The sequence below is a fragment of the Nothobranchius furzeri genome, chromosome 9, assembly GCF_043380555.1.
Source record: "Nothobranchius furzeri strain GRZ-AD chromosome 9, NfurGRZ-RIMD1, whole genome shotgun sequence".
Lineage (NCBI taxonomy): Eukaryota > Metazoa > Chordata > Actinopteri > Cyprinodontiformes > Nothobranchiidae > Nothobranchius > Nothobranchius furzeri.
In genome coordinates this window covers 62,460,872-62,488,122 of record NC_091749.1, presented here as the reverse complement: position 1 = coordinate 62,488,122, position 27,251 = coordinate 62,460,872, and the positions used below count along the sequence as shown (strand labels likewise).

General features: G+C 42.9%; 1 protein-coding gene across 14 annotated transcripts in view; it reads left to right on the top strand.

Annotated features, from left to right (window-relative positions):
- plekha7b (pleckstrin homology domain containing, family A member 7b) overlaps positions 1–27,251 on the top strand; it is a 176,497-nt gene that overhangs the window by 101,971 nt on the left and 47,275 nt on the right. For 9 of the 14 annotated variants that reach the window (XM_015953112.3, XM_015953116.3, XM_015953114.3 and 6 more), the window contains one exon: positions 14,678–14,761. In XM_015953112.3, coding sequence (XP_015808598.3) covers positions 14,678–14,761 — 84 coding nt within the window. Of the gene's footprint in view, positions 1–9,915; positions 10,332–14,677; positions 27,194–27,251 lie in introns of those variants that run through there. The other 5 variants (XM_070555024.1, XM_070555022.1, XM_015953117.3 and 2 more) reach the window with 5 other exon arrangements.

Below are 27,251 nucleotides of genomic sequence, written 5' to 3'. Positions count from 1 at the left end.
TCAGTCGGTTTACTTGATCAGCTTTTCAAGTCCGATTCAGGCTCATAAATGTTGAGCCTCTGCTGTTGTTAGTAGTAACAATTTTAGCATAGAATAGACGACATTCCACGCAAACACACACTTAGGGCCTTGGGAGTAAGCACATACAATGGCATTTGCAAGGGGATCTTTCAGCCTCATCCCAGGTGCCGGTGCCCACTTCCAATTTTAAACTGCACTTGGACACAGAGGGCTGTGGGGGGAAGAGGGGTGGTGTGGTGGCATCAGCTGGTGTAGGCCAGACGATGCCTGCGCTGCCCACTCACCACAGCCACGAATACATCTCATCAACATGCACTAACACTGTATTGGAGCAGGCAGAGGGTGACAAGGGGTCTTGGCACACCTCTGTTGTCGCTTGGCTTCCCAGGGCTGGAGGCTAGGAGGGGGATTTGGCCGTCTGGCCGGGGTCTGGGTGGTGGGTCGTTTTGCTCGGCGTTGGGCGGGGGAGCCTGCTCATCAGCACCGTCAGCAGAAAGGGTCAAACTCTTGGAACCGGTGATGGTTGTACCCTTTGTGCAGCAGTACTGGGACCAGGGTGAATAAGGTGTGTATGGAGAGCATGAGTGGGTGTCTGGCTTGCATTTTTGTGAGTCTTAGGTTGTATGTGTATGTGTGAGCATGAGAGAGGGAGTGTGTGACTGTGTTTGTGTATGACTGTATATCTCAGGTGGGGCCTTTGACTCATCCCCTCTCCTGGGACTTCTTTTGATGCTATACATCTTTGCCTCTCCTCCCCCTGTCACACTTGGTGCGGAGTGCGGTGCCTTGGTCTGCCTGAGTGTTTGCTGCTCCCAGGTCAGGGGTTTTAAGATTTTTAGCATCTGCCTGATTAATCCCAGTGCATGCCTGGTGGGATCTGGGTCCCTGGGCTCTGTTGGGTCCCCTGTGGGGCTGGTCACCCCTGGGTCCCGGGTCGCTGGGTTCCGGCTCGGCCGGCTTGGGGGTGGGAAGCTGCGGGCGGGCCTGTGGGCTTGCCGCTGATATCCCCTGGGACTATGCCGGCTGCTGGCTGTGCCCCCCCCGGGGCAATCCTCTGTGCCTCTTGAGGGGTCAGGGGCTTTTCTGGTCGCAGTCTCCCTGGGGTCCCTGTGCTCTGGGGCAGCTCCTGAATCTCTGAGACTTGGAGGTCCTTCCATCTCCTACGCATCTTTGGGAGGCAGATCTGTGGCCCCTCACACTCTCTATTGGACGCTCCTATAGAGAAACCTTACATATACAAGTGCGGGTATGCACACAGGTGCTCACATGGTGCTCTCATGAGTATGGACTTGGGCACGTTCAACACAAGTCTTAAGGCTATGGTTGGCACTAAATGCACTGCGATTTATTATCGTGATTGTTCAGTAAAACAATGTTGATTTTATATTTCCTCATCAGGTTGCCGCAGTGACAGTTGTCTCCTGTTGTATTGCTGTGTCCTTTTTCTTTTCTTTTCTCCCTCTGCAGGTCTAGAAGCAGACTCTTGTTCATCATTGATTTATTTTTTTTGTGGACCCCTCCCCCACTGCGGTGGCGTTCTGTTTTACATGCAGATAAGGCAGAAAACATGTCAGCCCTGAAAATCTGCCCCAAAATGGGCTGCATATATCAGCCATCACCTGACTCTGACCTTTACATATCGGCATCAACATCGACAATAGAAAAAGTTCTTATCAGTCAATCTATTATTAGGAAATTAATGTAATAGCTTCTAATTAACTGGGGTTACTGGTTTAACCAGGAAGATGACAACATTTCCCTTTTTGTAGAAATGCATTAGATAACTTTATTATTTGTGTGTTTCAATTTTCTTCATTTATGCAGTTCTAGATATTCATGACATAACTTTATTATTATTGTTATTATTATAGTAGGTTGGTAGTGTGGTGGTTACCAATAAGGTGGTTACCAATCAGTCTGTGTGATGAGGGACAGCAGTATCTAGTTAAGCTGATTGTCCAGTAATCAGAAGGTTGCAGGTTCGATCCCAGTTCTAACTGCTGCTGTGTTGTCCTTGGGCAAGACACTTAACCCGCCTTGCCTGCTGGTGGTGGTCGGAAGGACCGGTGGCACCAGTGTTTGGCAGGCCTCACCTCTGTCAATGTAGCTCATCCCCATCAGCGTGTGTGTGTGTGTGTGTGTGTGTGTGTGTGTGTGTGTGTGAGACTGATTGTTTTGTGAAGTGCCTTGGGGGGCTGTAGAAGCCTAAGGCGCTATGCAAATACAGGCCATTTACCATGGTTGTATATTGAGTTATGACATATTGAGTATTCATACACTTGAGATTTGACTGTTCTTGTGAGTAGAGAAGACATGAAAAAAGACTTGTTAACATTCTCATAAGTCAGTGTTTATTGAGTGAGGGGCCGTATGAGTCGATGGTGTTATTGACCTAAAACTACAGGGACCTGTTGTTGATTCATTCCTAGATTATTGTGTATACTAGAAACCACATTTTTCATTTGACATCTTTGTCTCTGTTGAATGTTTCTGTAAAACTACCTATGATTGTGGTAAAAGCAAGCTTTGATATTAGTATAGTTATTATTTTTCAGTAATCATATTAGTCAACTTAATTCATACCAGTGGAAGAGGACATTATAGGTCCTACATGCCTGTCTTTTAAAATGTCTTCATAGCACCATTTCTTATAGTCTGCTATTATATCAACCTCAAATACATATTACGTATAAAGTAAAATGTAACTCATGCTTTTGATGTTAGATCTGGGTATTTGCTATAAATCCTAATGTTTTCATAAAATAATTAAAGGCATTCTATGCAGTTTTTTAAAAATATTTTTAATACTTTTCTTGAGCCAATATATACTAAAATAACCCTTTACAGGGTTAATGAAATCACTCAGACACCCACCACTCTCTGGGGCCAGAGTGCTGGTCCGGTCCTTGTTGGACTTAGTAAAGTGGAGCTGACATGCCAGGCGCTGCAGTCTGCTTCCAGCACATTTCCTGCATGTTTTCGATCATGAACGCTGCTGATTTGTTTCATTTTAATGATGAACCGCTCCTGTAGAAACCAGTGAAGGCTGAGGAGACATTGTAGCTGTTAAAGGAAGGTGTTAAAAAGAGGAATGCACAGCGAGGAGATAAGTTTCACTTTTGATTTCACTAGTGGAACACTAGGGGGTGCTAAATGCAAGCCAAAACTGCCTAGTCTGCCTTTAAAGTAACACTAAATAGTTTTTTTTAAGCTAGAGCTTTAAAATTGATCTCAGTGATGGTTGGGTTAGAAACTTGACCAGTTTCATATTTGACACCAATCTACAGGCCTCTGCTGGCCAGATACTGCACTTAACAGTTTTATGGAGCAGGTAGATAGGTGTTCTAGGGGGTGCTCTTATAACTGTATTAAGGCTGTTGGCTATTTTCTGTGCAGTTAGCTTTTTCAGTTTGCTCATCATCAGTAAAAACAAGAAAAAGAAAAAGTTTGCTTTTCTGTTCATGGCAAAGCCTGGAAGTAAAAGTAAGAGAGTAACCCCCAAATTCCACTACCTCTGCTCCGCTCCGCTCCGACTCGAACGCCGGAGCAAAATCGGTCCCGTTCTAGTCAATCAGAGCAATTCCACTACTGCGGCCGTGCTCCGGCAGTGCGGCGCCGTGCGGCGCCCTCTGTTCCGGCGTCCGGCAAAAATAGAATCGATCCTATTTTTGCCGGACGCCGGAGCACCTCCGCAGTAAATGGACAGAAATCACAACGGCCCAACAGGAAAAGGAGCAAGCACATCTTCCGTTTTTCACAATAAATCGCTAAACAAAAGGCGTTTTTTGTTTCATATGCACAGGTTTAACAACTTTTAACAACTATCAATGGCGGCTGAAGTTTAAATGCACAAAAATAAGCCATAAATACAGTTGCCACTATCAAAGTAGTCACACTTTGTTGATCCAAACACTGTTGATCTCTCAACACAATGATGGGCAGATTAAACAGCTCATTTCCGATGCTTCTCCCGCACAACGGGTGTTTGGATCTAACTTCCGCGTTTATTGCTCGGACTGTATCGCAAGATCTCGAAAATCCCGCGCATGCTTGTTTGCCCCCCTCAGGTCTCCGCACCGGAGCGGAGCCGTTGTAGAGCGGGTACCAGTAAAAATTGAGTTCGGAAGCGAGCGGCTGCGGAAGGCGGGGGCGGACCGGAGCGGAGCGGAGGTAGTGGAATTTGGGGGTAATGTCTTTGGAGTTGAAGCAAAAAGCTAAAAGTGCTGTAAATATCAGCGTGGCATACACTAGTTTGAGGAAGCTGATAAAGGCTACAAAATCACGGACCGATGGTGACCTGGCAATGTTGCTACAGAACTTGTAAGAAAAAAAAATCGTTTGTCCAACAGTCTTTTTCTTTGTGGCTTATTTAGTAAGACTTAGCACATGTTAGTGTTAGCTCGTTGGTAGCGCTAGCTACAGCAAGGTGATGCAGGGTTGTTTAGTTTAGTTGTAATTCCACTTTCTTTCAACAAGTAGGGTGGAGGATTAGGAAACTGCTCTATGTCACTTTAAATAGTTTTGGTTTTTGAACTTCATTAAGCAGCAACTGAACAAAATATAAAATCTAAAGTGCTTTAGCATCAGTTTCTCTGTGAAGCTAAACCCTCGTCTCTGTGTGAACGCCTGGTGCTTTATTCAAATCTTATCAGGCTTTACATCCCAGTAGTCAGCAAGATGAAAATGCAAAGCTCTGCATCCTGAAGCTCCAGCTAATATGTGCATCCAAAGGTCACAGCAAAACAACAGTTTGTCATCAGTTTAAATTAAGATTGGTCTAAACAATAAAAGCCACACCTGAGTCATTACTATTGTTATTTCTTTGATCAGCAGATTTATTTTTTTATTTTTAAGCATGTCAATCACACTAGCATAAGATGAGTGGCTTCTGATCAACTCTTATGCTATTGTTCTTTTATGGATTGTGGACACCCACCCACCCACCCACACACACACACACACACACACACACACACACACACACACACACACACACACACACACACACACACACACACACACACACACACATTTTTAGAAGTCTACTATTCCTGTCAAAACATATTCTTCATAACTGGTTTAAATGACGACACATGTCTTCCTTCTTTATGCAGAACATTAAGCAGAGATCAGCCCTTTCTGCTTCTGCCAAACTCTTGCTCTGATGGAGTGGGGTTAGACCCTGACAGGTCTGTGCACCTGTTTGAGCACTGCTTGTTTGAGGTACTTGAGTAGTTTGCGTGTTTGCTCTATTTTAAACAACAGATATCCGTAGAGGGTTTGCTGTCCTTCAGTAAGGTTGTAAAGCTGCGTCGTGTCACCGTAGCCTCAGAGGGCTGCTGTTTGAAACTCTGAAGGTGATGATGATAAGAGTGCATGAGAACACTGGAAAATGAGGCCAGAAAGCTGTTGTTCCACATTTTATTATGAGTCAGTGCAACTTCCAATAATAACTCTTGGAAGATAATTCCAAAGTGTTTCTTTAAAAAAAATATGGACATATGAATTAGACAGGCTGCTGCTGTTTCCCTTTATGAAACCAAGAAAGGACTGGCCCATCTGGCATTCTGGCATCGCCCCGGTGGGCCGCTTGCCCAACATACGCTGCTTCTCCAACCACCACCAGCAGGCAAGGTTGGTTAAGTGTCTTGGCCAAGGATACAACGACAGCGACAGACTGAGCAGGGCTCAAACCTGCAACCGGATTATGGGGCGAGCACTTAACTCCTGTGCCACTGTCTCCCCAGGTCATCCAGTTATTCTCACTTTAGTCTCATGACAGCCAGGTCTATGGCTCAAACTCCCAAAGGTGTTGTTTTTTCTTTATTCTCAGTAAGATGAGTGGCAGGATTGTCTACCAGCTGTGGAAAACTGAAAGATGGGGATGTTCGATATCGGCTTTTCTTTAACCAATTTCCGATACACCAATATAGTCTAAATCATTACCAATAAATGCAGGGTCCCCCCTCAAAAAAAAAAAAAAAAGAGAAACAAAATAATTTCAGAGAACTATCATCACAAATCTCTATCTATCACGCATACTTAAACTTTAGTCATTTTTTTGTGCAAAATATGAGAACAGCTTCATTATAAGTTAGGCCAGTTTTCCAAACAAACCTCGGATCTGTTCCATTTAGACATTTTGAGTGAGAGGAGCTGAAGAGTTTGATGTATATGTGCATGGCATGTGAAAGGTGTGTCATTAAAAGAGGAAATACTAATATGATACGATATTACACTTTGATGCCATTATCAGCAGAAAATATCAGACATCCCTCATGAAAGAATGTGACAAAGTGGAATACATGCTGGAATGAGCTTTGGGCAAGCTCTTTGAAAAGCTTTGTTTTTGTCTTAGCAGGTTATCTTTCTTTTTCATTTGAGATGGTAAAATTAAGATCTAGGGTCAGATTTAAGGTCGGGTTTATTTCATTAACATTATTAGCATTAGCATTATTTCCAGGTCCTATTTAAAATGACTACTTTTCTGATGTCGGCAGCTAAGCTTCACTCCAAAGAAACGTTGTCTGCCAGGTAGCTGCATTGCCCCTGGGCAGGTCTGTGTGGGGGCCTGGGGGCTCGGGGGTGTGGGGGTTGCCGGCCCCATTTGGGGATCTGGGCGGGGCCTTGGGGGTCGGGTCCTGACATGTATGCTGCCGGGAAGAAGGCGGGAACGTGCTGCAGTGCCTGGCCCGGGCTCAGGGGCCTCAGGTAGACCTTGGCTCCTCTGCTGTTCCATCACAGGGAGGGGGAGGTCAAGGAGGGGGAGGAGCCAACCTTACCTGGATGTCCTATGTCTTATATATTCTGGAAGTTGTGCAAATGCAGGGATGGGAGTAGATATTCTGCTGGGGTGGGGCTGGGTTGGTGCTCTCGTACTCCGCAAGGCTTTGTGATGCTGCTGCTTTGGGCCCTCGCAAGATGGGCTGGGGTCTCCATGCTCTGGGTGGCATTTTGGCAACAGAGGTGCCTGTTGGGGCCAGTGGGGGAGCTGGCTCCCTGGAGGGCTTAAGTCCAACCAGCCATTCCTCCCCATCCCCACGCATTTTTCTCTTATTGCTCCCTCACAACATCACACAAATATGCATGTAGTACCTGGGGGGGGGGGGGGGGGGGGGGGGGGGGGGCAAGTCAGGGGGTGCGGGTATGGACCCCATTTCCGCATTCCTGTGGCAACCTGCCCCTCAATTTTATTTGCACCTTAAACACTTCCACCAATGACATTCCATGCAAACACACACTTAGGGCCTTGGGAGTGAGCACATTCAACGGCATTTGGCAAGGGGATCTTTCAGCCTCATCCCGAGTGCCGGTGCCCACTTCCAATTTTAAACTGCACTTAGACACTGAGGGCTGTGGGTGCAAGTGGGGTGGGGTGGTGTTATCAGCTGGCATAGGCCAGACGATGCCCGCACTGCCCACTCACCACAGCCATGGAATACACCTCATGAACACACACAAACACTATATTGTAGCAGGCGGAGGGAGACTAGGGGTCTTAGAACACCTCTGTTGTCGCTTGGCTTCCCGGGGCTGGAGGCTAGGAGGGAGATCTGGCCATCTGGTTGGGGTGGTGGGTTGCTTTGCTCAGGATTGGGCAGGGGATCCTACTCATCATCACCCCAGCAGAAAGGGTCGAACTCTGGGAACCTGGGAACCGGTAATGGTTGTACCCCATGTGCAGCAGTACCGGGACCAGAGTGAATAGGGTGTGTATGGGGAGCATGAGTGGGTGTCCGGCGTGCATTTTTGTAAGTCTTTGGTTGTATGTGTATGTGTGAGCATGAGGGAGGGAGTGTGTGACTGTGTCTGTGTATGACTGTATATCTCAGGTGGGGCCTTTGACTCACCCCCTCTCCTGGGACTTCTTTTGATGCTATACATCTTTGTCTCCCCTCCTCCTGCCCCACCTGGTGTGGAGTGCGGTGCCTTGGTCTGCCTGAGTGTTCATGGCTCCCGGGTCAGGGGTTTTAAGATTTTTAGCATCTGCCTGATTAATCCCGGTGTCTGCCTGGTGGGATCTGGGTCTCTGGGCTCTGCTGAGTCCCCGGCAAGGGGTGGTCGCCCCTGGGTCCCGGGTCACTGGGTCTCGGGCTCGTCCGGCTTGGGGGTGGGAGGCTGTGGGCGGGCCTGTGGGCTTGCCGCTGATATCTCCCGGGACTCTGCCGGCTGCTGGTTGTGGCCCCCCAGGGCAGTCCTCTGTGCCTCTCGAGGGGGGCGGGGGCTTTTCTGGTCGCAGTCTCCCTGGGGTCCCTGTGCTCTGGGGCAGCTCCTGGATCTCTGGGACTTGGAGCTCCCTCCATCTCCTACACATATTTGGGGGGCAGATCTGTGGCCTCTCACACTCTCTATTGGACGCTCCTATAGAGAAACCTTACATGCACAAGCGCGTGTACACACACAGGTGCTCACATGGTGCTCTCAGAAGTATGGACTTGGGCACGTTCAACACGTCTTAAGGCTGTGGGTGGCACTAAATGCACTGTGATTTATTGTCGTGTGATTGTTCAGTAGAACAATGTTGACTTTATATTTCTTCCTCAAGTTGATGCAGTGAGCTTGCTCCTGTTGTATTGCTGTGTGTCCCTTTTCTGCAGGTCTAGAAGGCGACTCTTGTTCATCATTGATTATTTTTGTGGAACCCCCCCACCCACCTTTTGTCTCTTCCTTTCTCTTTCACCTCTGTCTCCTTGTCTGGTCGGAATTACAAAGCATTCAAAAAACAATAATAAAGTTTTAAGTATCAGGCGTGACATTAAAAGCAGACGCTTTGATGTACGCTTACAGAGTACATCTGTAAGGCTTGTCACCAGCATTCAGACATTAATTCTGTTTGCTTCACAGCCAGACAGGACACGGGAAAAATAAAAATAAAAATAAAATAAAGAAACATCGCCTGCCAGTTCAATCCTGACTCGTTTACATGTTCTTGGAAATGGCAATAACCCTGTATGGTTAACAAAAACAAACATTGGCTGATATATGACTATATGCACCAACGTAGCCATATTAACCCTGTCCTGGAACATCTTCACTGGCTCCCTGTCATTTTCCGAGTACAGTTTGTTATTGACTTTTGTATTTAAAGCACTCAACGACCTGGCACCTCCCTATCTCTCTGACCTGCTAATTCACTATGTACACACGCACACGTTGAGGTCGGCTGACCTCCTGCTACTGTGCACGCCCCGGATGCGATACAAACCACGGGGTGAACAAGCATTTGTACATGCTGCCCTAAGCTGTGGAACTCGTTACCCATTGGAGTTTGACAGGCTCCATCGTTGGCGGTTTTTAAATCTCGTTTAAAGGCCCACTTCTATGATGTGGCTTTTAGACAGTGACTCGTTTTAGTGTTTTATTGTTTTAATATGTTCTTAATATTCCTCTTGTTTTATCTGCTTTTGATCGGTATTTTTATCTTCTGTTTTAGTTGCTTAATTTGGTTGTGTTTTGGTTTAGCCTCTGCAGCACTTTGGGCAGCTCCCATGCTGCGTTTTAAATGTGCTATATAAATAAACTATGGCATGGTATGGTATAGTCATACAGAGTATTTAAAGTGGATTAAAATGAGAAAATAAATAAATGAAAACACATTGCCCATAATAACTGTCCATGACTGGGTTTTACACTCACTACGTATTTCTCATCTACCAGACTTAATATCTGCCATAAGCCTACAGTAGGTTGGTCTGCATTCCACAGGATTATGTGTTCACATAGATCTCGTGCCAATATTACTGTTAAGCTATGCATCAGAGAAGGAGACACCCAAAGGTGCCCTTGAAGAGTCCTAATAAGGACAACATCTGCAGGTTGTATATTTTAACATCCTGGTTTAGTGTCAAAATTTAGTTTTCAGTGAATCTAGTGATAAACTGTTATCTAAAAACAAAACGTTGGCTGCTAAAAAGATATTTAACCAAAGGTGTGAACATTTTTGCTTATTTTCAACAAGTCTAATAAAATTGGTTGTACACAGCTGCAGCTGAAAAACTTGGTTTCTATTTTTTTTATCTAAGGCTGAGAAATGCAGCGTGAGGGAAAAGGGGAATGAGGGGGAGAAGGAAATAGAGACAGGGGAGGATCTTTCAAAACAGTGAGGCGTTCCTCTTCATCAGCTGGTATGAACACCCGAAACAGGAGATCAAGAGCCCACTTCCTGCAGGCTCCACTTCCCTCTGCCGCTTTAGGACACCCTCCTCTCTGCGTCGTTCACCTGCTGTTTTTATTCCAGGAGGATTCCTGCGACCTGCAGCCTCACAGCGAGTCCGGCAGCTTGTTCATGATGAATCACAATCTCACAACAGGTGAGAGAGTCTGCACTGTGTGTGTGTTGGTGAGCAAGGCTTAAAGAGAAGTTAACAGACAAGATCCGGGCTTGTGTTTTAGAGGAAGCTGTCTAAAGAGAAGCAGAGACAGGAAGGGAATCACCGTGGGTCTGTTCTGTGGAGTTTGTGGAGCAGTTTTTGTGCTAAATAAAAAAAGTGAAAGGTCTTCAGCCTGCAGAGCTCTGCCTCTCTTGTCCTGTTGCCAGAACTCTTGTGCTGGATATAGATTACCCTCAGCTTCATGTTTTGCTAAAAAAAAGAAAAAGAAAAAGAAAAGTTTTTCTAGAGTAGAACTTCAGTTGTTGGTTCACTTTACATAAATTACAGTTACATATTTTTCTGGAAATACGGAAATCCAAACATTCCGTTCTTTTGTTGCATGCTGTCCAGTTTCAGTTAACTCACTTTTCACTTTTGAAATCTTTATTTTTCTGCTTGAAGAATCTCTGCAGAAGGTCAAACTCTGTTCCAAGCACAGCGATCCATCTTCCTCCTTATCTAGGACTGAAGTGAAGCACTGAAAGATGCCTTTCTGAAGAGCAGCACAAGCAGAGATGCCAGTCATTCTTTGTCTTCTTTATCAGGCTTGAAACAGAACCTCTGTTTGACCTGGTTGATAGTGAACTTGCACGCTGTAACACGTTAGCAGAGTAGCATAGTGCCTGTTTTTGGAATTAAAATCCCTTGTGCTTTGTGATTTGTGTGAAAGAGAACAGGAAGTTTTAAATAACAATCTCCTTTGTGGCCCAAATATTTCTACCGATGAAGAATAAAAGGAGAAATAATTGCTGCATCTTGCTGTCTTAAGCCCATTGTACTTGTTCTGTCAACAAGGTTGTTCCTCCTCCAAGTGAACAACAATCATTCTGTAATATCAGGAATGTGTTTTCTCAATGTAACATCATCCTAGCGGAGCTAACTTTACAAATAAATAGGTCCACTGTGCTGCGGCGCTCGGACACCAGCTAGACGTGCTGGAAATTCCGTGACAAATGGTTCAGAAATAATGCGTCTAAAACAAAAGGGCCAAACGAATCCAGTTCCTAATTAAGTAGGGGTGCTGGTGCAAGGCTGTGTGTGCCGAGTGCAGCTACTGTACGTATATCATGAGTTGTTGGCTTGAATGAATCTCTGTGTGTAGGTCGTGTTTTTGTGAATGTATGAATGCTTTTGTAGATTGGGTTTGAATTGAACTGTGTGTTTGTTGTTGTTGTTGTTTTGTTGTTTTGGGCAGAATCACATTTCTTCTCTGTGAACTTTTCCTGAAATGTCAACTCATAAGTCTCTCTACTCATTCCCCTGCCTTTGGTGCATGGTGATGCAGAGAGGAACTGCCTCTGTATCATGCTGGGCCTTTATACACTGAAACTCAGCAGCGGTGCATTAAAATATTCTTCCTTCCTGCTTGATATATGGCCTTTTTTGTTCTTAGTGCTCTTAATTGAGTGATAGTTTCAGCTGTGTACCTGTGTCGCAGTACATGTTTAGGTTGTAGAATAAATACAGCTTGTGTTACGATGTAACAAAAGAAAACGCCGCAAAATGTGAATTTTTCATACCTATTTAAAATACAGAAATTTATAGGATTAGTAAAAAAATATCAAGTCTCTGGTGATGATCACTGGAGAAAATGTTTTTTTATATATGACTTATATCCATCCATTTTTGGCTGCTTATCCAATGTTGGGTTGTGTGGGCAGTAGCCTGAGCAGGGAGGCCAAGACTTCCCTCTCCCCAGCTACCTGGGCCAGTCCTTCTGGGGGAATTCCAAGGTGTTCCCATGCCAGCCCAGAGACGTAGTCCCTCCAGCGTGTCCTGGGTCTTCCCTTGGGTCTCCTCCTGGTTGGACGTGCCTGGAAAGCCTCACCAGGGAGGCGTCGAGGAGGCATCCTAATCAGATGCCCGAGCCACCTCAAATGGCTCCTCTTGAGATGGAGGAGCAGCGGGTCTACTTCGAGCCCCTCCCGGATGACCGGGTTTCTCATCCTGTCTCTGAGGGAGAGCCCAGCCACCCTGCGGAGAGAACTCATTTCAGCCGCTTGTATCCGCGATCTCATTCTTTCAGTCACTATCCAAAGCTTGTGACCATAGGTGAGGGTAGGATTGTAGATCGACCGGTAAATCGAGAGCTTTGCCCCAACTCAGCTCTTTTCACCACAAAAGATCTGCACAACACCAGCATCACTGCAGATGCAGCACCAATCCACCTATCTATCTCACATTAGAAAATAGTGTTTTGTGCTCTCTTGTTTACTGTGGCAATGTGAGTTATGTTATCAGGTGGGGATGTGGCCTTGGGATAATAGCAGTTTGGAGGGGTGAGAGTTTCATGACTGTGTTCACTTGTTTTGCAGATTTGCCATTGCAGCCATTACCCTCTCAGGCTCAACATAAGTTTTGATAGAAGGGCAAACAACTAAGTCCTTCAGGCGTACTTCTGAGTTAAAAAATGCTCATGAAATACGTTTGTGGGGTAACCAGGTAGGTAGGTTTTAACGTTGCAAATCTGCAACGCCTGCCTCCAGAGGGCTAAATGTTACAATTAACAAAATCAAAATTGTGGCTTTATTCAGCAGTATCACATGGGCTAAGTATGATCTCCCAAATGTCTGTACACTTTTTGATATTCAATATTTTTGTGAAACAAGTTTGTAAAATTGTTTCCGTGCAAAGTAGCTCAAAGCTGCTAGATCTGTAAGTTTTAGAAGATGTAAGAGCATACTTAGAAGTTCTAGTGTATGATACAGTGTGATAGGATACACTTCAATGGCATTAAATGAGATCTAATAGTGTGTGTCACTATATGATTCAATGAAAAATAATATGCATTAAGATATAACACAATACGATACAATACAATTTATTTTGTCACTATGATGGCAGAGCTTCCCTGGATAGCCAAAAGCTAATTCAATGCTATCTACCTACAATTTGTTTTATAGGGAATAATAAGTAAAAATGAAAAGCTAAGTAAAGTTGAATGACTAAAACGGAATCATTATAAGTGCTATGTTAGCAACTCAGGATTAATGTGTCATGGTCTGCGTCTGTGTCTTCCCCGTGTGTCTCCTTATGTCCTCCATCCCTCTTTAGATTCCCCTTTTGTGTCTCATAGCGCCCTCATGTGTCCTTTGTCTGCGTCCATTATGTGTCTTATGTTGGTAGTCCTTAGTCAATTCCTCCCTGGTCTTGTGTCATCTCATTCATCTCCAGGCCTTCCAGGTCTCAGCTTCTTTGTCCCCAGCTCGACGTGTGTATGTGTGTGTGTCAGTCCCCTGCTCAGCGTTTGTGTGTGGGTAGTTGTGTGTGTGTGTTGTTCTGTGTGTGTGTGCGCGTGTCCATTCCCCATTCCTTTTTATATTAGTGCATTTGTGTGTGTGATGGTGTGTGTGTGTTAGTCCTTCCCGCAGCCTTTTTGTGTTTTAGAGTTTTTTAGGTTTATTTGGCCCTCCTCTGTTTCTGTTTGCCCATTTTGATTATTAGGTTAACCTGTTTTCCCTCCAGCTCTCACTTCACACACCTGCCGCCATTTTCCCTAATCACTTCTCCCTGTGTATATAAGCTCTGTCTTGTCTGTGTCTGGTGTCGGTTCATTGTTGTATGTTGTCAGCGTTGCTCGTGCTCTGTGTGAGCTTGTGCCTTCAGGTCTTCGTGCTCTTTGGTGAGCTTTTGTCTCCTGGTTTTTGTGCTCTAAGAAGAGTTTTGGGTGTTCCTGTTCCCCAGGACTTTTTTGACTTTGGCTCGCTGCCTTGGATTACCTTTTGTTCTTTATCCTACAAAATAAAAGGATTTTTACTTTGAATCTCCTTCTGCCTCTTGTCATCTGGGTATCTGCAAATTTGGGTCCTAAACATCCTCAAAACGCGACATAATGGTTGTCAATATGTTTGAAACCATTGCAATATGGGAACATAATACTAATAATGTAGCTTTGTAATATTTGACTCCTTTCACCATTATCATCACTGGCTGCCCCTTCTTATTCCACCATGTGACAGTAGCATACGTTTATGCTCCAGTTAAAGCAATGAATGGCCCCATCTAGCTGAAATCGATAAAGCCCAGTGCGCTGGATGAGGAAGTTTGCTGAGCCTCAAACTTTGTGTAAAAGAATATGAGCTGTGACCGGCTGCATTGCTGCTGTAGAGCTTCCCCTGTCGACCGGGGCTTTATTGTGAACATACAGGAGTTTAACATAGTTTTTGCAGACAAGCTGAAATAGAGAAAACAGATAAGCATACAGGGCTGATCAGGCAGGAATACAGTTAATGACATCATACATTATTTATGTGGGTTTCTCGCTTTTCTTTTTCTCTTTTCTGCAGCCACAACGTGAGGAGCACATCGTTTCGGCACCCTGTGACTGGACAGATTTCCCCTGATAACATTGAGTATACGTTACAAGACAGGTGAGCTGGTTTTCAACCTGTATTAAAGAAACATATAGAGCAACTATTTAACGGTAGAAAAAAGACAAAAAAGGCCCAGTCGTTTCCTGTTTAGAGATGAATTGTGCATCAGGAGTAAAGTTAAGCTTAGTTTATGCTTTCACATCTGCGTCGGTACGGAGACGCGCAACGCCCTAATCCATCCTTGCGAGGACTCTCCAGCAGGCTCGCATGGACGGACAGAGTCGAGCCTACTTTTCTAAACATCCATCGAACGAGATAGAGAACGCAAGCTTGTGATTGGTCAGGATACCGTTTTCGTCAACAGCACTGCCATCACACCCTCAAAAACATAAAGAGAGCCGAAGATATCTAGCGGCAGACACAGAGCAGCTTGAAGAATACCTCGTGGAAAAATCCTACATATATGAACATTTTATTCACCCGTGACTGAAGGAGTAAAATGAAATGCAGCAAGCATTTTATTTGTGGATGGAAATAATGGGAAACGTGGGTTTGCAGGTGGCGAGTGCTAGCCTAGTGAACTAGACCAAATTCTTGCTTTGCAAAGTTTGGTCTTGGCATGCCCCATTGGAACCTCCGCAGCTCCTACCAGGACTCTGGCTAGCCAATCACAGCTCTCTAGAGGGGTTTCAAACACATAAAGAGCTGTGATTGGTCCATAAAGGTGGGCCAATCATAGTGCTCTATCTGCTTAGTGAACAAATCACAGAGCTTTATCCGCTTTGTGGGCCAATCAGGGCACTCTATATGCCTGGTGGGTGGGATGATGCAACAGAGTGAAACAAGAGTACGTCACATTCATTGTCCAGTGGAATGCGGAGATCATTTGAAAGACAACGGTAGAACCCGCCCCACAACCGAGAGCCGTCAATGGAGCGTGGCCAGACTAAATAATACATTTATTTAGTCTGGCTTGCCAGGCTAGGCGAGTGCATGAAGAAGAGGAGAATGAGGGACAAAGAACCCTGCAAGTGCTTATAAGTTTACATGAATCTGATTTATCGTCCTGTTTCATGAACATTTCCTTTAATGCAACAGTAACTTATAGTCATACCGGTGAGAGTGGTTTCTTGAGTGTGGGTTCTCTTACATCCAGGACGTAATCCCCAGTTATTGAGCCAAAGCGAAGTCGGTGGAGTCAGGTTTCTCTTGCAACTAAAATGCAGCTTTGAGTTTGCTCCCCAGTTGGTTTCATTCCAATTTGCACTTTGCTGCTTGGATCCAAAGCATCTCCCAAGTTGACCAAGTTAATTGAAATCTCAACAACCCAAAGTAATTAACAAGATGGTCAGTAAATGCTTGCGATTTCAGTGACTCACAAACTCCATTAAAGCGTTCAAGGTTGAAACGCTGCCCAATTTAGTTTGAGTTAACAAAGCTCCTCAGATGAGAATCAAAACCTCTTCAAGGATGAACAAATAAGTCTATTTACTTTCAGCTCAGGTTTTCAGGATTATATATCGTAGCTGAAGTCAAAGAGCCTGGTTCTGCTTACTGATTACCTGAGAAGTGCAGGAATACTGGATGAAATGTACTAAAAATGCGGCATTGCAGCAGTTTCCTTCATGACCATATGTTCTGTCCTGGCTTTGCGGTGAGATTTATAGTTGTTCTATGTTGTGTGACTCTCATCCTGCAAAGCCATCAAAGCGGCATGGCAGGCTTAGAGCACAGCTCCAGGCAGCAGGTGTCTGATGGTGTTTAAGCTGGCTGGCGTAATCTGATCCCACATTGCAAAGATTCCTCTAGAATGTATAGAAACGACCGGGTATGTGGCCTCTGCATCCTCAGTGTCATAAAGCTGTTCACTTACAGCAACAAGGAACTGATTGATGTGATTCTGTTGCGGTCTATAACCACCGTTCTTCTCTCGGAAATCTCCATCATCCTCTGTTCAGCTCTGTGAAGCTGCGGATTTGTAAAACTTCAAGAAAATTTAAAGCTTCAGTCGATGACAGCTGTATTATTTTAACTTTCATAATGACATGCTAAACTAGACAAAAACATCTAAATAAAAAAATATACCGGTAAACATGCAACACAGACATCTGAGATCCCAAAAACTAAATTATAGCAAGAATCATAATAATGCATGGCAATTATACAGCAGTGGAAGTTATTATAATTTATCCTGATACTTCAACTAGCTGCTGTGTTGTAGCTAACACAAATGTAAATAGAGTCTGGGTTTATATTAGTGGTGCAACGGATCAAAAAACTCATGGTTCAGATCGTGTCATGGTTTTGAGTCATGGATTGGATCATTTTTCAGATCAGCACAAAGAAACGAAAAAGAAAAGACAAATAGCGTCCCCTCCCTTGATACAGGTGGATCCTCGGCCCTTCGCGTGACCAATCCAGGGACCACGTGTGTGCCGAACCGTAGAGAGATCCGTGCAGATCATGGATCGATGATGATCTGTTGCACTCCTTTTTTATGTTATACCACAAGACTAAGATATGTTAAAACTAAAGCGGTCTCAGAATTTCAAAACACATTTACCTTGTTGATCAATGTAGGCAGATTTGGGTTTCTAATGTAGCACACCAAAAGGTAAGTGCCATCTCTGACCTGCTGACGCATCATAAGGTTAGACACTCCAGATTACATTTGCATGTGCCAACCCACTTCAGTGTTAACATATGTAACGATGGTCATGATAGCGCTAACAATAGAACAATGTTAGGCTGAGGTACTGCTAATGCTAGCCTGAGCTGCCAAAGCTCTTGTTGGACAATAGGAAAAGAAAAAAAAATGGTTGGAGCACCACTCACATCCCAGGATGTACTGGGAATACCCAGACTATGAATGAATGCCAGGTAGATCCCTGTCCTTGCCACTTTGTCCCTTGTTCGTCCACAGTGTCCACACACTCGCACCGCGCCACATCTTGCCACCCCCACGAAAACTGCTTGTCCATGTGCACACAGAACACAGAGATTCTCACAACAGGCAGTCATCGAAGTAAACTGGCCAATCAGCACGCGATTTATGTAATATTCATGTTCTGGTCAAGTGGGCAGGGTATCCAGTCTTCCCATTATTTATGTCCACTTATTTGGGGGGTTGGTTTGGCTCCTGGGCCATTTTGAGCCCCAACATAATTAAATAGGCTTTATAGAGCCTCAAAGAAGTTTTCAATTGTAAATATACCATTTCTAGGACACATTGAAGATGAAAAAAACAAACTGTGAAGCAGAAATACTGATTACTTATGATTCATGTCATAATTTACCCTGCAGGTAGACTTGAATTATCTAACTAATACATTTTTTAATTCAGGAACTGTTAACATGTTGTTATATTACTGGATTCATTCTGTGGAATATTAACTCATTGGGTCTTGTTTGAGATTTAGAAGAAAGTCTGGTTTCTCCCTGAAGTTTCAAATTGGATTGAGGACAGTTTGAGAGCAGGAGGTAGTCTCAGGAGGGCCGACTCACTGAGAGGTCGATCGGCTGGTGTTTTATTGGCCTTTCTTATAGATTATTACACTGTGATCAATTAATTATCTCTTCTCGTGTACACACACCGCCCAAAAAGATTTAAAAATGTCAACTACAGTATACTTTCATTTTCATCATAACAAGACGAGCAGGAAAACAGAGCTCAGTGGCTTTCCATTCTTCTACGATACATGACGTGAATTATTGCTCTGCTCTTCCTCATGCCACAACAAATCTCCTGGGGGACTGTTTCAATGGCCGTGGTGGTAAACAGTGTGAAAGCTTCACATAAAACTGCAGCATCCTCTTGATACGACAGACACATCCTGTAAAAAGTTGGCCATAATCCAGGCTGGGAGAGGAGAGTGACTGCAGGTTCTGTTCCAGTGTTGTCGCACTTCTTTTGTCCCTTTTTTCCTTTATTTTTTGACATCCACCCCTCCTTTCTCCATAGATTAAGTCTAGAAATAAACCAGAGAAGAAGAAAAAAGCCTGCATCACTATGCTGTTAACCCTTTAGTGGTTGATATTGGGGGTTTTTGGGTCATGTTTTTAGGCCACTTAATGCTTTGACAGATTTTCACCTTTATATCTTGTTTTGCGCATGTTGGTGTCTTGGTCTGAGGCAAGAGTCTAACCCAGGACATGCAGAATCGGGAGACGGAATCAGATTTAATGAAAAAAATAAAATATTTTTATTAAAACGATGAACTAAAGGCGCACTGGAAGTCCAGCGGGTGAGGGAACGGGAAGCAGCGTCTAGAGGGGAGAGTAGCGGAGGTGAGTATGGGAGTTGTAGTTCAATAGGGAAGCAATGACGGAGGGACCTACTGTTTGGGAAGAGGAGAAGTGTGAGGGAGGGGTGAGCCGGGGTAATAATCCAGGGAATGACTGAAGCGCGGTTGAGATGGGGAGAGAGAATGGATCCGAGCCGTGTGGGTCTTGGAGAGGGAGCGAGGTGTGGTGGAGAGCGGGTCAGTTAAGCGGTGGATGGTGAACCAGGAAATGAGCCGGGTAAAGGTCCATACAGCATTGGGGTGAATCCTGAGGAGAATCCAACCTGAGGTGAGTAATCCAAAATATCCAAGTTAGTCGAGGTCACAAGAAATCACAAGAGTTCTAGAACGAGAGATCGAATAAATCGAAGGGTAGAGACTACCAGTCAGTAGTAATCTGCCAGCATCGAGTCATGTCCACCGTCCTCCTAATAAGCCGGCCCACTGATTAGCTGAATGGGTAACAGCTGTCGCTCCCTCTCCTGAAAAACAAAACTCAAAGATGGTAAGAAACGAGAGGAGCACTCACCCCGGCTCATGACAGTTGGCAGATATTGTTAACTTAACTGACTTATGATTTATGCTGAGGTTTATTTGTTTATTATTGTCTGTGAAGAGGAAAAAGAACAATGATCTCATAAGTGAACAGATGCATTGTATCAGATTAAGGGGTCTATTTTTGGTCTGCGGTCCCATGGCATTTAGACATGTAGCGGAGGCAAATGTATTATTTATTTGATATCCGGTGTAAATATACAATATTACCTTGCTTGATCTTTATTGTAAATATCATAAGATTATAGGATTTTTGCTTTATTAAGTAATTATACACACTTCGTTTTGATTCAGAAAAGAGTCAGGTTTATAAAAGTAAGAAATTATTTTATTACAATTATAACACGACAAGTGAACTAAGCATTTACTGTGAGTGGATGGAGCTAAAGGTGATGTCTGGAACCTATGTGTGGATGCAATGTTGATCAGAACTTCCATATCTCAGAGAGCTAAGTTCTGGATGTAAAAGAATTTGGTCTGCGTTGAACTATGAGGTTGATTGTTATCAAAAACACATTCAGATGCAATCTCTCTGTGTTCTACCTCACCCTTTGATGACCCTCGGCACGGATCCGGAGGTCAGAGAGGTCGGATGACCTCAGGGCACCCAGGTCCGGTAGACTGATACACTGCAAGCACCGACTTCTCCAGTCCCGAGTTGTCACCAGGCAGCACAGGTTGGGATCAGCTTGCGTCTCAGGAATAACTCTGAAGGAGTCGAACAATATCAGCTTGTTTCTGCAGGAACTGTTTGCTGTCTCAGCTTTGTAGGTGCAAAAAGGTTTTGACGACGTGTCAAAATCTTTGATGGTTAAAGAGGTTTGCTAAAGATGGCCGGTCTGAAGCTTTCTCTAGAACTGGCAAATTACTCAAAGTGATCTAGTTTTAAGGAATTGATATTAAGATTTTGTAGCCAACCAAAAGTTGACAAGTTTGAGGATTTTTCCAAGAATCTCAGAAACACGCCTTCTTTGCTCCGGAGGCTCTGATCTGGGTAAAAGTTTAGTTATGTGTCATGGATTTAACATAACCGTACTTGTTATTGTGTGGAGCAGGTGTGAGGCCCTTGTCGTCAAAAGATGGTGAACACATTGCAGTCTTAGTAGGCAACATAATATAACATCCAATAAGTGTGCACAGATTAATGAAGCATTTAATTATACTATGATTATTATAAGTAGTAATAAGCAAATGTTTATTTAATGATTATCTAGATTATAAGTCATAGGAGAAGTTCATGTTGATTTAGTAGATAATTCTTGAATTTAGCAACTGATTCGAGCTGGATCTTCTTTCTTCAGGAGGCAGGCAGATGGGACCTTGGGAAAGAAAGTTATTGTTTATCTTTCAGACTAGCAGCATCTGAATCCCAGCTGGTGTGAAGGCAGAACTTTTAAAGGGAACGCATGCAATTTTGTGTCTCCTTTCTGACCAGATGTTGAATAGATGTTGAAAGGTCAAACAGTGCCTAAACTGACCATTGCTGGACGCTACAGACACAAAGACGTGTAAAAACACATTCAATTCAATTCAAGTTTATTTATATAGCGCCAAATCACGACAAGAGTCGTCTCAAGGCACTTCACATAATGAAAATTCCAATTCAGGTCAGTTCATTAAGCTAATCAGAAATAATGTTTCCTATATAAGGAACCCAGCAAATTGCATCAAGTCACTGACTAGTGTCAGTGACTATACAGCAGTCCTCATACCAAGCAAGCATAAAGCGACAGTGGAGAGGAAAACTTCCTTTTAACAGGAAGAAACCTCCAGGGAATCCTGGCTCAGTATAAGCAGCCATCCTCCACGACTTACTGGGGATCGAGAAAACAGAGCAGACACACACACACACACGCACGCACACACGCACGCACACGCACACACGCACGCACGCACACACACACACAGACAAGTAATGTGTCTACAGTTATATTGTGATGTCTTAGTAAATATTCTATTTGGTGAAAGATAAACTTTATTGTATTTATCCTAGTGGATCTATAATTAAATGGATAAACTAGTATTAGCACATCAAAAGTCAAGGAAACCAATTAGTTATTATCAGGAGAGAGAGAATGTTTAAGTGGTTAGCAGCAGTGTGCTAGTCGATGGCCCCCTCCATGAGGCCACCACAGCTCAGCAGAACGTCATTGTCGCTTCTTCTGGGGAGAAAAACACTTACAGAGAAAATAAAGTTTACAGCTGAAATTGCACAAAATAGTACAGTTAAAGAGCAGACTGTAGAAGAAAGCAGTAGAGTGTGAGAAGTGGTCAGTGTATCCTCCAGCAGTCTAAGCCTATAGCAGCATAACTACAGAGATAACTCTGGATAATCTATCCTATTTAGATGTAGGCATGTTGGAGGCAGGGCAAGGGAAAGCCGTCTTTACCGACTGTACACTCCACCTCCCTGTACTCCCCCACTTGTCCAGATTTAGGCTAACATCAGATTTTAACCATAGGCCCTATCAAATAAAAATGTTTTAAGTCTATTCTTAAAAAGTAGACAAAGTGCCTGCCTCACGGACTAAGGCTGGGAGCTGGTTCCACAGGAGAGGAGCCTGATAACTAAAAGATCTGCCTCCCATCCTAATTTTAGATATTCTTGGAACCACCAGTAAACCTGCAGTCTGAGAGCGAAGTGCTCGGTTAGGAACGTATGGAACAATCAGATTCCTAATGTATGATGGACCTTGATTATTAAGAGCTTTATATGTGAGAAGAAGGATCTTAAAATCTATTCTGAATTTAACAGGTAGCCAATGTAGGGAAGCTAAGACAGGAGAGATATGATCGCTCTTTTTAAGTCTCATCAGAACTCTAGCTGCAGCATTTTGGACAAGCTGAAGACTTTTAACTACATTCTGTGGACTTCCTGAGAGTAATGAATTACAGTAATCCAGTCTTGATGTAATAAATGCATGAACTAGTTTTTCAGCATCACTCCTGGAAAGTATGCTTCTAATCTTAGCAATATTCCGAAGGTGGAAAAAGGAAATCCTACAAACTTGTGAAACCTGGGATTTGAATGACCTGTCCTGGTCAAAGATAACACCAAGGTTCCTTGCTTTGTTCGCGGAGATTAATGTAATGCCATTAAGGTCAGGCGATTGGCTAAGCAATTTCCTTTTCTGGATTTCTGGTCCAAAGATGAGAACTTCCATCTTGTCTTGATTTAAAAGCAAAAAGTTTAGAGTCATCCAATGTTTTATGTCCTCAAGACAAGCCTGTAATGTACCCAACTGATTAGGTTCATCAGGGTTAATGGATAAATATAGCTGAGTATCGTCAGCATAACAGTGGAAGTTTATCCCATGCTGTCTAATGATTTTACCAATTGGGAGCATATATAAAGTAAAAAGAATTGGTCCAAGCACTGAACCCTGTGGTACTCCGCAAGTAACCCTGGAGTATGAAGACGATTTGTCATGTATGTTTACAAAATGAAATCTGTCAGACAGGTAGGATTTAAACCAGCCTAACGCTGTTCCTTTGATCCCTACAACATGTTCAAGTCTTTCTAAAAGAACATTGTGATCAACTGTGTCAAAGGCAGCACTGAGATCTAACAAGACTAGAACAGACACAAGATTCTTATCTGAGGCCATGAGAATATCATTTGTAACTCTCACTAATGCAGTTTCAGTGCTGTGATACTCTCTAAAACCAGACTGAAATTCCTCAAACAGAGCATACTTGGATGGCCACTATTTTCTCCAGGACTTTGGATAAAAATGGAAGGTTAGATATTGGTCTATAATTCATTGGGTCATCTGGATCCAGAGAAGGCTTCTTAAGTGAAGGTTTGATTACAGCAACCTTAAAATCTTGTGGTACATACCCATTTACTAAGGATAGATTGATTGTATCTAGAATGGGGGCAGTAACCAAAGGAAATGCATCTTTAAATAATTTGGTTGGGATTGGATCTAAAATGCAAGTGGAAGGTTTAGATGAAGCTAATATTTTTGATAACTCTGAAAGCTCAACTGGATCAAAACGGTTCAAACACAGATGAGGTTCTACAGTTACCTCAGATGCTGCCTCACTTACTGAGGAAGAAGAAATTGCTTAGGGAGGATGCTAATGATTATAATAGAATTAATTTTACTTGCGAAAAATCCCATAAAGTCATTACTGCTGAGTACTAAGGGAATAGATGGTTCATAGCTATGATTCTGTGTAAGTTTGGCAACTGTACTGAAAATAAATTTTGGATTATTCTTATTCTCTTCAATTAACGATGAAAAATAAGCAGTTCTAGCTTGTTGAAGCATATTTTTATAAATTGCAAGACTATTTTTCCAGGATAGGTAGGCCTCCTCATGGTGCGTAGAGTGCCATGTTCTCTCCAATGTTCTACAGTTTTGTTTTAAAGTTTGTAAATGAGAATTAAACCAGGGAGCCAACTTCCTGTGCCTAATTACCTTCTGTTTTAAAGGGGTAACATCATCTAATGCCACACTTAAAGAGGAAGTAACATTATGAACTAAAGCATCAATTTGTGAAGGGCTAGAAACAAAAATATTGCCCTCTGCTATGTTCCTCTGAGATGCAGAGGACAGTAAAGATGGAACAGTTGTTTTAAAAGATGCAACAGCGTTGTCAGATAGAGACCGACTATAGTGAAATTTACTTTCATATCTCGAGAACTCAATTCTAAAAAACTCAAAAGTTATCAAAAAGTGGTACGAGAGGACTGGATTATGTGGAAATATCGTTATTTCCTCACACTCTATGCCATGTCAGCACAATGTCTAATGTATGATGGCAGGAGTGGGTGGAGCTATGTATTCTTTGAGTAAAACCAATTGAGTCTAAGATATTACTAAAGGCTACATTGAGGCTATCATTTTCAATGTCCACATGAATATTAAAATCCCCCACTACAATGACCTTATCAGTATTTAGCACCAAATCTGATAGAAAATCAGAGATCTGACCTCTACCACTGACTCTGTTTGCTCTGCAACTTTGATGTTTTATCTCCACAAATAACACAAACTTGCAGGAGTTCTGGTGTGTTGTGGAGATGCTAATGCTAATGGCTAGCTTCTGCTAGTCGTTCTTTGATGTTTGCAACCTTCCCCATTACAAGTTAAGATGAGTGATTCCATGAATGTTAAGTGACAGGGTGACGTAGATCTGTCAGGTTTTTCTAATCCTAGTTTCACCATCTATTTTCTATCAGAAGCTAATGCAGGAGATGGATGTAGGAGACTATTTTCATGTTCAGCCTGCATGTTAAACTCGACCAGTGACCGTTCATTTTCAAAAATAATAAGTAAAAAATTGTTTCTTCATTTTTGCTTCCCATTATTTTTGGTGGATCTAAATAAAGAAGATTTTGTCTCCAGTCTTCTTAATTTCGACTCTTAGTTTTGTTATGTTGCATTCATTCAACTCCCTTCACACATTTGGAGCATGGAGCTTAGCGATAGAGCTAAAGTTGTCACCCACCATTAGCGCACTTGTTCATATTACACTGTTCTGTTCTCAACCAAGTTATTTGTCTAGAGGATCTGATGCAAGTCTTTGAAAAGACATGATGCAACTTCATGTAAAGATGCAACAATTCTACCAAATGTTTCAAAACAAAACATATGTGGCTCCTCTCTGAACAGCTTAATGTAGTCTCTAATAAATGACAGCTGGATTAATCTCACTTTATCTTTTTATTGATGCAATCATATGTTGTATTCTCAGCATGGGGTCTTGAGGCTGGGCATGTCTCTACAATGGAGGGAGCTGTACTTTGACAGCATTTCACTTTTTTCTACTTTGGGTGGTTCAGAATTTATTAGTCACAGTTAAATTCTTCACAGCCGGCAGAAGAAGAGAAGTGCTGACTTATTGTTTTCCTGGATTGATGAAATGATGATAAATGACAGCATAGAAGAAACGATCAAATGAGCAGCTTCGGTAACACAAGTGTCTAAGTTTATGTTTGAGTCACATCACAAAAGAGACTTTTTCTGATAACTAAAATGCTACATTTTAATCTCTGTACCACTAACAACTCCTGATTAAAGCTAATGCTATCGATTTGATTGCTTACAGATTTATTTAACAAATTCGACTCCTAAAGTAAAAGAAAGAGTTCAGATATTTTGAAGGGGGCTTCTTAAGAAAGGTTATAAACAAAAAATATCTCACCTATTGCAGATAGCTGTTTGAACAGCTTCAGTTTGGACAAATAAAGATTAGTTCTGATTGGACAGTCACACTCAGTGTGTTTACATGTCGATCTAGGTCGATCTAAAGTGATAAACTGGGAGCCTTTATCCTAGTTTACATGTACGTTAAAAAGCCAAACTCTCAAATGAATTTCAGTCTACTCTGGTACAGTAGATGGCGATATGCGTCCTTTCATGTTGATGTTCTTCTGGTTAGCTTATAGCAACATAAATAGTAAACAAACACTGGGAGGAGTGATGCAGATGGAGTTAAAACAGGATATAATGCACAATAGACAAAGAAATAGGGCAACGCTGCAGCACAGCTTATTTGGTACAATATAATATAAATGCCTATGGTACGTACTGTACTGTTTGATGGTGTTACGTGTGCTACTTTGTGGCAATGATGTTATCAGAAGACCACTACCGCGGTCGGTCTCGTCACTTCAGGAAGTTACCGGAATCAACTAGACAGCTGTTTACATGCAGATGAAGTTAGACTCCTATACCACATTATCTGGGAGCTACAGCGCGGTTAGAACCAGTTCACCTTAAGAAAGACTAATGCGTTAACATTTTTAAAAAGCCAACGTCAGTCTATTTAGAGCAATAGTTTGGTTTTCTGATGTGCATGTAAATGCACTGAGTGGGGCTGGGATCGAAGTGGATTAAAGCCATCCTAAAACACTCGATCTTTAAATGCCACAAAGGTTCATGCAATATATGATTATTTAGAGTTATGGATTGTATATTTCATGATGATATTTATGGAAGTTGGTTATTCGTAGTGCAAACAATGAAGGAGAGTTAGCTATCGGTAGCTCATCTGTCATTGTTTTAAAGGTTCATAATAAGGGTTAATTAAAAAAAGCATTTTCCTGAGCTAAAGCATTTGAGATTAGAGCTGTTAAAATGGCAGCGTTATACTATATGGCGAGCACCGCTGTGACTAGCTGTTAGCTCATCTGCCTGGTCAGAACTAATCTGTTTCTTCAAATTGAGGTCATTCAAAAATGACCTAAAACAGGTTGGATGTTAATAATTCATACGTTTGGAGCTGATCTGTTTAGAACACCATTTATTTGATGTCAAACTGTCTTAAACACAAAATTGGAAGACTTTTGACTTTAACCTAACAGAATCATGATAGTTTTGATCCAAGAGCTTCACACACATCAGAAAGACAAAGATCTGCAAAGATCACTAACGTGCCAGTGAAACAGTCTGTGATGCATTTCCTCCACATCAATTCTGCTGAATTAAGACAAACCAGAAACTGCTGATATTCAGGGAAAGTGTGTGTGATGTTGACTCTTTGTTCTTTGTCTAACAGTATCTGTGTCAGTATGTGTTTTGCATTGTTTTTTGTGTGTTTAAGACGTGCCGGGGGAGGTCGGAGCCAGTATGACTGCAGTGTTGTTTTCACTCCTAACACACTCACTGCAGAACCGTTTGCTGTGCTGGATCTCATGGTGATGCCAGGAAATAGTCGTATCCTTTTTATTTGAAAGCTTGGCTACAGACTGCTCT